This window comes from Falco naumanni, chromosome 4 (genome assembly GCF_017639655.2).
Source record: "Falco naumanni isolate bFalNau1 chromosome 4, bFalNau1.pat, whole genome shotgun sequence".
NCBI classification, from domain to species: Eukaryota; Metazoa; Chordata; class Aves; order Falconiformes; family Falconidae; genus Falco; species Falco naumanni.
Genome location: NC_054057.1, coordinates 108760606 through 108774376, shown reverse-complemented (window position 1 = coordinate 108774376; position 13771 = coordinate 108760606). Strand labels below are relative to the sequence as shown.

Genomic DNA, 13771 nt, shown 5'->3' with positions numbered 1-13771 from the left:
TAGAAGTCATACCGTGAAACACCTCTGACATAATTTGATTAATTCAGATTTGGAGTTACACATAACTCCATAAAAGCGCCCCAAACTAGGCTGCATAACCTTGGGTTTCTTTCCTCTACTTTCTCAGCCCTCCTGTTCTACTTCTAATGCTTTATTGAAAGCATTAGAAAGAATTTGATTTAAATTAAGAATAGATATTTGCTCTTCTGGTAGGATTACAGGGTAAGAACACTAAATTGAAACTGCTTGGGGCAAAGCTGAAGCTTGTTACACATTCATAAAGCAGTTCACATAAATTCATGATCCCTTGCTGTGAAGTTTTGAGTGTTGTGATAAGAATAAAACATCTTAATTTCTGAGTAATATTTATCTTGGGTTTTTGTCCCCCAACTTTTTCCTTTTCAGTAGCAATTCAGTGTTTTCTTCTGCTTACGCTTTTTTAGGTTACTTTTAAGTTGTTAATTTTCTTTGTTTTCTTTTCTGATTGGTAAATAGACAAGTAGGTCAATGTAGGTCAGCTGCTTTTCAATAACATTTTCCACTTGTGTACCAGAGATTGTTTTTCTTGTGCCCCACCCCACCCCCCACCCCGGCCCCGCATCTAATTGTTTCTCTTCAATGGAAAATGGAGTTTTTTCAAGGTCGTTGTGCTTATATTTGCTGGGAAAACAAGTAGTTGAATAATTTTCATTAAAGTTCTGTGAAAATGCAGTGTATTTACAAAATTTCCAGAAACATTGTCTTTCCGTGTTGCTTACCTAAATGTTGCATTTTCTTTCAAACCAATGCTTTGTTTATTGAGTAATGTGGAAATGTACTCTTTTTTTTTATTATTTTTATTTTTAGGTGCTATAAAACGCAAGGTGGAATTAGAATGGGGTACAGAGGACACAGAGTATCTTCAGAAGGTACATACTCACGTGGAAGGAGCATTAAATGAATTGAAACCTGACATCATTGTTTATAATGCTGGGACTGATATTCTGGATGGCGATCCGTTGGGAGGACTTGCTGTTTCCCCTCAGGTTTGTGCAATACTAAAATACCTACAGACTTTCAGTTCTCAGTAGATGTTGAAGGCAGTCCTCAGAGTGACTTGTAGCAATTTTTTAGATGAAGGTAAGGTGCCTACTTTACCCTAAACCAGAGCATTTTCCTGTTACAGATACATCTCCCTTGCTCTCTCACTATATGTTTTGTTGTCTCTTCCTGACTCTAAATATTTTTGTTCTTCAGGTGCCTGTTACAGTATTATTAATCATCTCTCTAAAATATGCTGATCTTGAACATCCAGACAGTAACCAGAGGGACATATAGTTTCACACCTCACCTGCCTTTATTTTTTCCATTTGGTTTGTTCTTTCTTTTCTCCTCGCATAACTCATATTGCAGTATGTTTTTTTTGTCACCTGCCCCCAGTATCTATCTTACACTTAATTTTCTCTGTAGCACTCCCAGCTGTTTTAAACTGCTCTTCTGGTATCGTCTAGTTCTAGCAGTTTTGTGCAGCTTGTCTGTGTATTCTTAGCAAATGAAGAGATTTTTTTTTTTTCCCTTTCCATGTTCTTTTCTGTACAGAAGTTGTTACCCTTGTTCAGTTTACCTTCTCTCCCCAGTTTGGTACCAGATTTAAATTTTTATTTGTTCTGTTTAACTTCACAGAAGTCTTCATCTTCCAGATAGAACAGATCTGCTTTTCTCAAAATAAAGAAAAATTTACTTTATCTCATACTTCCTTCATTTTTGTTTTTTTTGGTTTTTTTAATGATTCCTTCTCTGATAGTTCTTCAGTGCTGTCTCTCTCCTGTTTGCACATTTGGTTCTCTTTTAGTGTCCACCAGTTCAATATAGAAAAGTGCTTTCTTGATTTGTGAGCTCTCAGATTCCCTTCTATCCAAGTCATCACTTGATCTGTTCGGTTTTTGTTCTGTTTTGCCATACTTCAGTTGTCTTGCACAGAGCTCTAGTTACTTGCTGGTTTTTATTGGCTTCCTGATGTATTTTCTCATTCTTGCTGTCTCTGTCACTGAGCAGCCTTTTCGTTGCTGACTGCCTTGCAAACTCCTTGAGGAGCCCAAGACTTGGGAGCTGCTCTGAATCTCCAGGTTTGGTTTCCTCACGGTGTAGAAGGCTCTCTAAGGAGGAAGGAAGAGCTGAGGTGCTTGGACTTGTTTGGTTTTGACCTTGGAGAGGATATGACCTGAGGTGTAAGATCTGAGATCCTGATTTGGAGGAACGGAGCTTTTTGGAAAGCAGTGGCCATCAAGAAAAATGGAGGCTTAGTGATGGATGGAGAATACTTTAAAAAAATATTTATAAAAGATTAAAAATTCTGCCTTTGAGAAGGAGCAGTGTTAATTGCCAAGGAAAATGAGTAGCTGTAGCTTGATGGGTGCCGTGTGGAGAAAGACAGATGGGGAAGGAAAGCTGAGATGACTCTCCTGGTCATAAGTAGAGATGAAAAGGTAGAGCATCTTTTCTCTGCACAGCCTGATGGAGAAAAGGTTTCTGTAGCTCAGGCCTTTTCCTGAATTGAGGGCAGTGTTGTCTCTCTGATCTCGTTGGCTTAGGTGGTGAATGGTGTGTTTCACCAAGCTTGAAATCCCAGGCTACTGGGAATGCCAAAACTGAAGGTATTGAGTCTGGATGATTCGTCTGTTCAAGGCTGATGAGTCCAGTCTTCAGTTGTACGGTGCAGATGTTATTCATCTTTTGAAATCTTGCTGCAGTGTTAATTCCACTGAAAAGTATGCTTCCTCTGAGTGCTGTGAGTGATAGTTTCTTGGTGCTTGAGGCTATAGCCAGGAAGCTTCAGGTATAACAGGCAAGCCCATCTTACCTTTGTTTGTAAGTGGGAACTGTCTCAGGCTGTAGTCTTCAGTTGATGTATTTTTTCCCCTGGTAACATGCAAATGGTGGAATAAGCCCGTATCTTTTTCCCTTAGTTCTTCAGGCTCAGCCACTAGCGGTGCTGGAGCAGGGATTGGGACCATTAGGCTCCTCTGAATAGTGGCTGCTTGCAGTTCTTGTGTGGTATAATGTTCGCTGCATCCAGTCATGGTTCCCTAGGGATGTACAGCTCCTTCTGTAATTCTGTTACTTCCTTTAAGGATTTGTTTCTAGCATAATTCTTCAGTTTCCTTTGTCTTTTCAGTTATTATTCCTTGCTCCCATTGTCCTTTTACAGGGTTGTGTCAAACTGTACAAAACCCATTACTGTTGTATGGTTTTACAAAGTATTTTTTCAGCTACATTTGAACTTCATTCTTTCCTTTTACCATTTGTTTGTGGTCTAATTTCTTTTTAATGGCAGGGTAATATTTCTTGATGTATTTACAGTCTTCCTGTAACCAGTCTGAGTAGTGCATATTCATTTTATAGCACTTTTGCTGCTGTTCCCTTAATTTTCTGTATTTGATGGCCTTTTAATCCCTTTTTCCGTTCTCCAGCTTTTGCAGTTATTTAAATTTTGAGCTGTCCGTTGTAAGCTGTGTCTATGATGTTAGGGTTTTTTTCCCTTTTTTGAGGAGTTGTAATGGATTATTTATGCCTTCTATGTATCTCTGACACTCTGCTTTTACTACTTAATGCAAAAGTAGATTGTAATTCTCTTCTCACTTATTTCTGAATTCCTTCTCTTTTCCCACACATGTACGTACTTGAAACCCAGGAGAATCAAACTCTTGTTATACGTGTTCAGTGACAGTACAGTACCTCTTGGTCAGTATCTTTGTTATTTTTTTAGTTTCATACCCTTCTCTGTTAGTAAGAAATTATTTAGAATTTATTTTCCTTTTTAAGGATTTACCATTATGTACATTTTGCAACTCCTTCTTCAGCCATAGATTTTTCTAGTATTAACTATAGGCTTTTACGAAAAGAAACTGGAAGCCTGTAATTCAGCTGGTGATTGTGAACATGTAAAATCTGATTTGAATTTTTGGTGGTTCTGTAGGTTTGTGAAATCTTGATCATCAAGTTGCTAAATTTTTGTCATTATGCTATGTATAATGAGCACAAACTGAAGTACTTAAAATTCAGACATTCTTACTCTCACTCTGTAAAATAGACTGAACATTTCTAAACTTTGTAGTCACTTTAGACTTTATGGCCTTTCAGCTGGAACTCTTCTAGGAATTTATACTAAAAACTTTCATCTGTTGTGTCCTCTAAAACCAAGATAAGGAAATTTTTTATTTGCTGTTTTTCCCTTTTTAAAATGTTATGCATGTAAACCAGCTAACAGGACTCTTAAATGAATTTTTTTTATTCCTGTTGTAAAATGTAAGGCTTAATCACTTATCAGACACCCAGTACTAGATATCCGTAAGTCATAGGCTAGAACTAAAATACCATATTCATAGCATTTTTTTTCTTTTAACTGTTGTAAACTTGCAGGGAATTGTGAAGAGAGATGAAGTAGTGTTCAAGGCTGCCAGAAGCCGCAGAATCCCAATCCTGATGGTGACATCTGGAGGCTACCAGAAGAGGACAGCACGGATTATTGCCGATTCCATCCTCAATTTGCACAACCTGGGCCTTATTGACAAAGAGCAGGCAACCTGTGCAGTTCAAAGTCCCAAGTTGGAACAGATGATTAGAGACTCTGCTAAAGACTTAACCAACTTGTCGCTGCAATGACAAGTTACTAAATTTTAGGAAAGAACTTCCTGTTTTAGGAGCAGGAAGTCTCCACATCATTATCAGGGTTAATATAATGTATTCCAGAAGACTCAACTTGCCTGTAAAATAATACAGTAGAGGTAATATGCAGTCACAGAGTAAGTGTGTCTAACTTCTGAAGCTATCTTGAGCAAAGGCAACAAGTCCTTATAAGCTAATTGAGACATATACTCAAGTGTACTATCTTTAAGTTTATAATATTACTGTAGAAAGCTTTAATTGCTTCTCTTATTGTTATGAGTAGTCGTATTACATTGAAAGAACTATGCAGTTGGTATCCAAACACTGTCCCAGACCTATTTCAGATGATGCAGTTCAGACTGTGGTGGGAGAAATATGGGCTAAACCGACTGGCTTTTTTTTTTTTTAGATACTGCATTTTATTTATTGCTTTTTTAATTGAAATATTATAAAACGAGTTCTGTGCAGGCTTCTGTGCTCTTAATACTGAAGTGCAATACTATACAAAATCTGTTCAGTTAGTAGGCTTTTAAGCCATAGACTATTAGAACAAAAGCTCATTAATTTATATTTCATTCCTGTTGTTGATAGTGACTTAAATCCTAGTTATAAACACCTTGCAAAATAGAATATGAAATGCCTTTGGCTCCATATGCAAATGAGCCATAAGGGCTCAGCGTTAATGGTCTGTTTTCGGCCTCTCTTGAGGCCTGCATATAAAAGGCAATAGTTACTATGCATCTTAAATCACAGAGTAAAGTAACTACAATAACAATAAAACAAATTTTTGAATTCTTGCAGAAAATATTATGTAGAAACATGCGTAATCTTTTATTGTTGCCAGCATGTCATGTATAAAACAGTGAATGAGTACATTTTGATTTTTCTTTTTCCTCAACTATTGCTGTGGTTTTTCATTTGCTCAGAGAGTAATCGTACTCATAGTTGCATCGTAGTTGGTAACCAAATTGTTTATATTTACACGTAAAAATACAGTGAAATTTCTACACTTAAGTTAACGTGCTAACTTCATACAGGAGCTTTTAGGAGGATTTCGGAACTAAGGAGTTTATTCAAAAGGGAATTCAGTACCTTAACTGTAAAGTTTGATTTTATTTAAATTGGTATATTTTGCATTAGGTACTGTTTGTAGCATTAGGTCGTAAACATACTAAACTGTATATTTTGCAAGAGCTTTTTTCACTTCCAAGCATTCACTGATTTGTAGTACAAGTTGCACATCGTGTTTCAGTTTGAGTCTTTCTGTGAAGGGACACTAATATTTTCCTTGTAATAGAATCAGTGTGTAAGCTATTTAAGGAATGTTTAATTAGAATACTTACCTCACTTAATGTTAATTTCTAGATTGATAGGGTTTGTTAATTGTAAGAACTTGCACAATTGCTGTAAATATCTGCTTTAAAAAAATTTGACATATTGCACTAATCTTGAGTTGCAACACTGTTATTAAAAAGCACTTTTAAATTTCTTACTAGAAGGACCATCAGAATACAACTAATGTTGAGATTTATTTTTTCTATACTGTCTGATGTTACTGAAAGATGTTGTTATTCTTTCATATAATTTTTTATAAAATTATAAATTACATTTCTATAAATTAAACCCCTGTCCTAGTACCATATGGTCTTTTCCAGAACGTTTTCGGTTTGTGTTAACACATTTATATTTTCCCGTGGTCGAGATTAAAATGATGTTGAACCGTGCTGACTGACTTTTCTTTTCACTTCACATGTATCTTGGCTATCAAAAACTTTGCATGGAACAGTTTATTGAAAAGACAAGACAACATGTTTTTCATACTTAAAAAATAAACTGAAACTGCAGAGAGTCTTAAGCATGAAATAGTACAAGGTCTGTCAACAGTGGATGACTTCTCAGAGTTAATGTGTGTCATGATCTCTTGAAGTGGGCTTGGAAGTTTTATATCCAGGTACTTTTTAAGATCAAGGTAAGGGGTTAAAGTCACTTTCTAATTCCAAGTTACCTTGAAAATAACTCCTATTTTAAGTATTAAAACTGTAAACTAAGCTTCTGTTAAGGCTGCAGTGTGCTTTGTTAGAGGTCCTTTTATAAATGACTGTCTTTTCAAAGAACTAAATGTTTGCAGAAGAGCCTGTTGGCTTTCAGACTCGTGTGTAAAATTTGTGATTGGTAAGCAATGGACATATTGACTGCGTTTTCATTACAAAACCAGAATTGGTAAACAAGTCTATATTTTGTAATGAACTTAATATTCATGTGCATAATGAACATGCAACTCCTTCATATTTTTCAAAAATTCCAGTTTAGTGTAATATTTGACTTGGTTGTTAAAAGCAGAAGTTTAATTTCTCCACATTAAGAAACTAGTCCATGAAAAATGTCTCCTGTTTTTTGAAAAAGCAGTGAAACTGTTTTTAAGTTGGATTTAGACAACAGATACTATATTGTTATTAGTTAATACCCTATTATCATTAGGCAGAGTTCACTGAAAACTTCATTGTGGAAACCTTATCTTGACCTACCACCATCAAAACCTTTTAACTTTGACAAAAGCTTTTGTGGAACATAGGGAGTTCAAAGTAGCAAGTCTGCTAGGAGAATGCCATGCGGTTGCAGATTTTATGGGGGAAAAGTGTGGAGCTTTTTGCTTCTGTTTGTTTTGGGTTTTCTTAATTGCAGTTGTGACTATAAAATTCTCCCGTAATACAAAAAGCTATCTTGAAGAAAGACCTAGGAGGTCTTGTCTTTCATAACAAGACATTAGTTTTGACTCAAGTTATGTAAGAAGGAAGTAGTGAGGATTGTTCAATAGCTTATAGTTAATGCATGGACGTGCATTTCTTGCTAGTCATCCATGTGTGAAATTATTTAAAAAAAATAAACTGACGAGTTGGTGTTTTCATCTATTTGACAGTTGGCACGTCGAGCGCCAGCCCCCCTTGCCTATCTGGCAGTCAATGCACCGTATAGAACTTGGCATTAAAAACACTGGGTGTTGTGGTTGTAGTCTTTTAGATGGTAATATCAGTCTCTTTCACATTGAAGGTATGACTTGTTTGTTTGTTTGACTTTGATTTTATTTTAAACACTGCATGGTGAACTCCCAGACTTGTATCATGAATACAAGGAAGAATTTGAGAAATGCTGTAGGCAGACAGCTGGGATTAAAAAAAAAAGAAATTGTACAAAAATTAATTGGTAGACAGCTTATTGTTTGGAGGGTAGGTAATGCTTATGTTTGGTGAATAGGAAATGTTCATGCTCCTGGGTTCTCTACTCCTTGCTGCTCCTCACAGCTTGAGGAACCTAATGACCCTGAAACCATTCCCTGCTACCCTCTGGTCTTGCTACCAAGAGTAATTTGTTGAACAGTGTTTCTGCCTCTTGCACGTACAATAGGGCCCACAATGCTTGTCAGTGCTGGCTGCACATGTGTGTTGTGGTCTGTGAAGTGACACTTGGGAATTTCTTGTACTTAAAAAAATCGTACGACATGTTTGTACTCTACATGCAACATAGCTGCTTTGGGGATAACGCTGACAGATCCAGAAGTCAGGAAGTTAGTAATTGTGGATCTCAACGTCACTCACCCTGTGCTGCTGGGGCTGGAGGAGCTTGCCAAGTTCAGAAAGCTGCAGGGTGTAAGGTCTTGGTGCTGTGCCAGTTTCTGAATAACTGAAAACATTCTTCTTTCAAGGTAACAGCTGTCCCTTGGTGAAGAAGAAAGTTCCCTCACTCCCTTCACCTGGCGGAAGGTCATCTCCTTTACACACCCGGGCTGATCCTGAACGCGCATGCAGAGGGGAACCTGGTCCCAGGTGATGCTCTGTCCTGAGCCTGACTTGGATTTAACACGGGCTTTGTATTCCCCACCATTATGGAGGCAAGCTTGCAAACCGTTTGGTATGTGCCAGCCTTTGGCTTGGACTTCAAGTAGGTGTGATTTTTCAGGTTTTTTTAGTCTTTCTTTGCTCATGATGCTTTTGGTAATCTCTTAGATTTCCCATCCAGTGCTCATCCAACTTTCCCTACTTAAGCTTATCCTTTACACAGGCCGTTTTGCTACAGCCAGTCACTTTTTACCAACGATAAATAGAATTAATTCCTTCTAAAAAGAGATGATGTTTTAGTAGGCTGTGTGAAGCACGTTCCTGTTACTAGGTCTGACGCTCTCCGGGGCTGGCGGTGGCGGTGAGCGCGGGAGGGTGGCTGTGCTCAGTGCTGCCAGATGCCAGCATGTCCTGACCTGCAGATGGGCCTTAGCACAAAGCCAGTGACCCCTGCCCTGCCTGCCTGCAGTATTTTCAGCGTGCAAGAATGCAACGTGCTGCATATAGTGCTGACTCCCTGAAACTCAATACAGAATTCTGTGGCAAGGCAAAAATGCCGTTTGATTGAGTAGGTTGGATACGTAGGAAATAACTGTGGTGGGGCCGTGGTTCTGACTGACCAGCCTGGTGCAGTTCTGACCTCCCTCCCAACAGCTTACCTGAGGTTAAACCTCTGGTTGGAGATGAATTAAGTACAAAAATTACGAAAAGATTGCCAGGCACATCTTGTATTACCGTTCCTGCGGTATTATGTTTTGCCAGTGCAGCGGTTTGTGGAGCCATGGCACACTTCCATAAATCATTTCTTCCTTCAAAAGTAACATTACAGACAATAAGTTAGACGACTTTGTTGTCAGATAGAAGGCTGGTTACATATTTCACTAATAAGATCCAAACCCTTGTTTTATTTTGCAGTTGAGAGTAGATGTCCTTTGAGCTTGACTGGGACTGCTTATTTTTATTCTGGAAATGCATGTTTGATTTGTTTACAAAAAAAAAAAGGGAAAAAAAGTGTTTAAGGCCAACCTAAAACAATGTATCTGGTCTTTATAGTGTCTTAAACTTAATCCTTGATAGAGTTACAATAGATTGCAATGCTTTGTAAATAAAGGAGATATCTTCTTGCTCTTTGCTTTTGACACTTAAGAAAAACGGTAATTAATCCTGTTAGCCAAAAGGTTGTTATTTTTGCTGTGTTTTTTTTGCCCTTGTATTTGCTACAGGTACAGAAGAGGGCAAAATAGACTTTAGATCTGTTTAGGTCTGTAGCAGAGATGAGACAAGGAAACTGATAATTTTCTGAATGAAAAGCTGCAGCCTGCTCTCCGGTTCCCGTGCATCGGATGCTGGAGCTGCAGCCCGTGAGAGCTCTTGCTGCTTTTTGTGTGAACCAAGTATAATTTTCCCTGGTATATGCAGGTATCAGCATATTTATTTGCTTCTTCCAGCTATTGTATGCTACCTTCTCTCTTCATTGTTTGCTAACTTTCCTGGGACAAACATCCACCAAGCGTGTCACCAAGAACACTTCACTTTTGTGTGCTGTGAGCAGGACTTGCTTTGGGTGCCTGCTGTTCTCAGCTTCCCGCTGATGAATTTTCATTTCATAGAGGCCTCCAGCCACTTAGAAATTCTCATTGTAAGGGCTTAGTGGCATTTGGGCTTGCTCGTTTTGCTCCACAGCTACACCAGGGTTTGAGTCTTGCTTAGCATACGAGATTCTCAGGAATGGGGGTGTTGGGGCAGGGCAGGCTCTGCCTGAGGATCGGAGCCAGTGGCAGGGACACACAGTGACTTCTGTTGAATGTTGTTGGTGGTTTAGGATAAGCAGCTCCACATGGTCCCAGATCAGAAAGAGATGTTTGATTGCTGCCTGAGTAGAAGTAATTAATAATAGGTTGTTCAAGAATGGAAACTGAATCAGACTTTAATTTGGTAACTTTACAAATCAAAACATGTTGACAAATACCAGAAGTAGATGAGGGTTTTTTTGTGGGGGGTGTCCAAAAGCCTGGTGTCTGGTGGTTCTTAATTTCGAGACACTATGATTGTCTTGGAGTAATATTGAAAATTAGATGAGTTAGTCCTCGTCGAGACTACATCCTGTGACAATCATGGAAGTGCAGGCTAGTGGAGAGCAGAGGGGAGAGGGCATAGCTGCAGGTGATCCGATGCAGCTGCTGCCATCATTCTCCATGTCATGATAGCACTGCTTTGACTTAGCAGAGGAAATAATGGCATCATAGAAGCAGCCCTGCTTGTTGCTCTGTGGACATAAGCGAGAGAGTGATGTTCTGAAGCAGGTCACTGGTTCTAAAAATTCTAATTCCTATTTGCTTACCTTTCCTAGAACAGTTCAAATGTAATTATTTGAGCATTGTGAGATTCAAGTGCTTTTAAAAAAAAAAAAAAGTGTTAATTCATACAGATTCTGTAAGAAGTTCTAAAATGGCATCATAAGTAATGGCCACAGCTCAGCTGTGGGCTAACGGGGAGCTTGAGCAGAGGCTGTAGCTCAGGCGTGCCAAGGAGCGATGTGAGCTGTGTCTGGCTGCCTGAGGCAGCTCCAGCAGTGGCCCGTAGGAAGGGCTGGTTGGTAGCACCTTTGAACACCAGGCACCTGGTTCTGACCTCAGTAATATCTTGTTTCCATTTTCAGGTAGCCCTGTGAGATCACACAACACACTGCTTTAACTGAGTTTATAAGAATTTCCTAAAATACTGTTAAGGGAAGTGCTTAGATTATTGGAGTTGCAAGCAGAAGTATTGATGAAATCTTTTCTGGACAAATTGTTTCAGCTTCATGGTATGCTGTCTCTGAAATGTATTCTGAGATTAATTGTATTTACCTTGGCTACTATTTCGCAAAGTCACCCTTTGTTAATTAAAAAAACCCAACAACAAAATCCACCCAGAACCCCCAAACAAAACCACAAGCCAAAAAAACAAAAATCCAAACCCCAAACTTATGGGCAACTTTGTATTAACAGTGCTAAATGTATCACAGGAGCTATGAGAAGGTTTTTTACCTAGGCATGCAATTAAATAATACACTTAAAGCTATTGATAACATGTTAAAAGCAGAGAACAAAATTCTACAAACAGAAATGAGATGTATTTGCAGCTCAAAGAAATATCCTGTGATGAGACTATGAATGCAGACTAGAGCTTGATATCCTGCTATTGGACAGATTTGGCAACCAATAAGTACCGAATATCAATTATTTTTGGTGGTAAAAAATCTAAACAAGGCTATGAAACAAAGAAGTCTGAAAAGGCAAAAAAACAAACCTGGGCTTTCATTCTTTCTAGTATGCAGTATCATCAGCTCTGTACATGATGATAATCTCATCTCTCTCTTCCCTTCCCCCTGCACCTCCCCAACCCTGTTACTGTTTCTGGATGTAAACATGATGTCACAAACATGCAATTTTGGAGTGGAAGCGGTAGTAAAACAGCCATGTTTTGATTTCTGGAGGGAAAATCACCCTTGATTTGCTCGCAGGTGATGCCTTCAGATTCCTCCTTAGCTTACATACACTGATTTATAAACATGTCAAGTCGTAACTCAAGTAATAGGCAAACCAACCCATGTATCTCAAGGCAACTTTCCTTGTGATTTCATAGAATTATAGAGTGGTTTGGGCTGGAAGGGACCTTAAAGATCATCTAGTCTTCTATTTACTGTTGATAGTATTAGAAAGCTTTAAGAGTTCCTAGGTAAAAATCATGTTTTTAATGCTATTAGCAAGTTGGAAACACCTTGAGTGTTTCAAGCTTAGCTCTTTAACTGATCTGTAGAGTAGATGCATGTTTTACCCAATCCTTAATTAAGCACAAGTTTTACAAATAACACAGTAAAAACTGTATGATGACAGAAAAATAAGTACAATGTGCAGTGGCTACATTAATAGGCAAGAGAAGTCTTTTGTATTTTCTCTAGCCTGCATTCATTTACTCCTTAGGGAGCAGGATATTGAAGCAAACCTGGTGTGATAGAGCTATAGAGGTTCCATGGTCTTATCAAGATTTCACACTGTTTGTTGCAATTAGTTACAAGACCATATGCTGATAAATTAATTTGAAAACTGTATGTAACTGTAACTATGAACACAACTCCATATAATTCCTAATGCTTCATCAGCTGTATCTGCTGCTAGGGACAATTTTCCCTATATTGATATAAAAATCCAGTAAGCTACTAAATGCTCTATAGTCTGGTTCATTTGGTTAATCAAAATATGAACCGTATTTCTATGCTGTCTAACTAGAAAAACTAGTTCAAAGAAGGATATGCGGTGGAAAAACAAGAGCTGTCTGAAGAAAGATGACATTTTTCTGAATGTACAGTTTGCAAAGCTGTAAGACAAGGATGAAAAGCAAAACTTGATTTAATGCTATTTTAAAACTCTTTCCAGAATTCTTGCTTTCTCGCAGAAGCTGTGTGTTGGTAGCAGTTATAGCATGCTGTCTGTAGATGTTGAGAATCCGTGCATGGCTATATGGAAAGGACTTGATCGTTAATGAAGCTACAGTACATTTCCTGAAGTGCTACAGCAGGAGAGAACTTCTGCTAAATTTTACACGGCAAGCAGCGTAAGGCCCACTTCCCCACTCAGTATGCAAAGAATCTTGGTGACCTAGTCCCGAAAGCAGGCTCTTTTTTTAGAGAGCAGTTTCTCCTGTATCCATTCATTCATGTGTTATGCCACTCGTGGAATTTGAGTTCTGGGATACCATAAATAATGGTCAGAATGGAACAGCAGCCATAAAGCAGAATCTCCTACTGTACTGATGCATCAGACTACCTCACTATTTTTTTGTGAATTAATCTGGTTTTATACCGTATTACTAGACAGATGCTTTCTTACCAGCCAGAAGGCAGTGGAGCTATCAGTCTGAATGCTGGAGCTCGGGGAACAGTGTTGAGGGGACTGAACGTATTTCAGGTTGTGCTAGAGTAAATAGACAGCTCAGTTCGCTGCAGTACAAAAACAGTGATGGTTACTAACAACTCTCCCAACAGTAACAGTACTTTAAGCAACAGTGAACTGTCTGAGCTAGCCATTAAGATATTTTGTTGGATTTGCAGAAAGAAAGACTAAGTAGCATCATTTTACAGAAAATATTGGTTTATTGAGAAAGAGGTAGCACAAATAACCAATTGGCCTTTTCATTTCAGTGCTGCTTGTTTAATACGTGCAAACTGTTGTTTGTCCTGTGTGCTGGTGAAAATGTTGCTTGCACAGAGCAGCAGCATAGGCAAAGCGGGAATGTGAAAGGCGAGAGCAGCA

General features: G+C 38.5%; 4 protein-coding genes across 8 annotated transcripts in view; all 4 read left to right on the top strand.

Moving 5' to 3' along the window:
• The window catches only part of HDAC11 (histone deacetylase 11), a 31010-nt gene extending 24642 nt beyond the window's left edge, over nt 1-6368 (top strand). For all 4 annotated transcript variants that reach the window (XM_040591292.1, XM_040591290.1, XM_040591291.1 and 1 more), the window contains 2 exons: nt 847-1025; nt 4399-6368. In XM_040591292.1, coding sequence (XP_040447226.1) covers nt 847-1025; nt 4399-4641 — 422 coding nt within the window. In that variant the 3' untranslated portion in view covers nt 4642-6368. The remainder of the gene's footprint in view (nt 1-846; nt 1026-4398) is intronic.
• The window catches only part of LOC121086882 (DNA-directed RNA polymerase II subunit RPB1-like), a 527323-nt gene that overhangs the window by 55733 nt on the left and 457819 nt on the right, over nt 1-13771 (top strand). The gene's annotated exons all lie outside the window — the stretch shown is intronic.
• The window catches only part of LOC121086932 (translation initiation factor IF-2-like), a 533674-nt gene that overhangs the window by 69316 nt on the left and 450587 nt on the right, over nt 1-13771 (top strand). The gene's annotated exons all lie outside the window — the stretch shown is intronic.
• Nucleotides 1-13771, top strand: part of LOC121086877 — a 503078-nt gene that overhangs the window by 47460 nt on the left and 441847 nt on the right. The window lies entirely within an intron of this gene.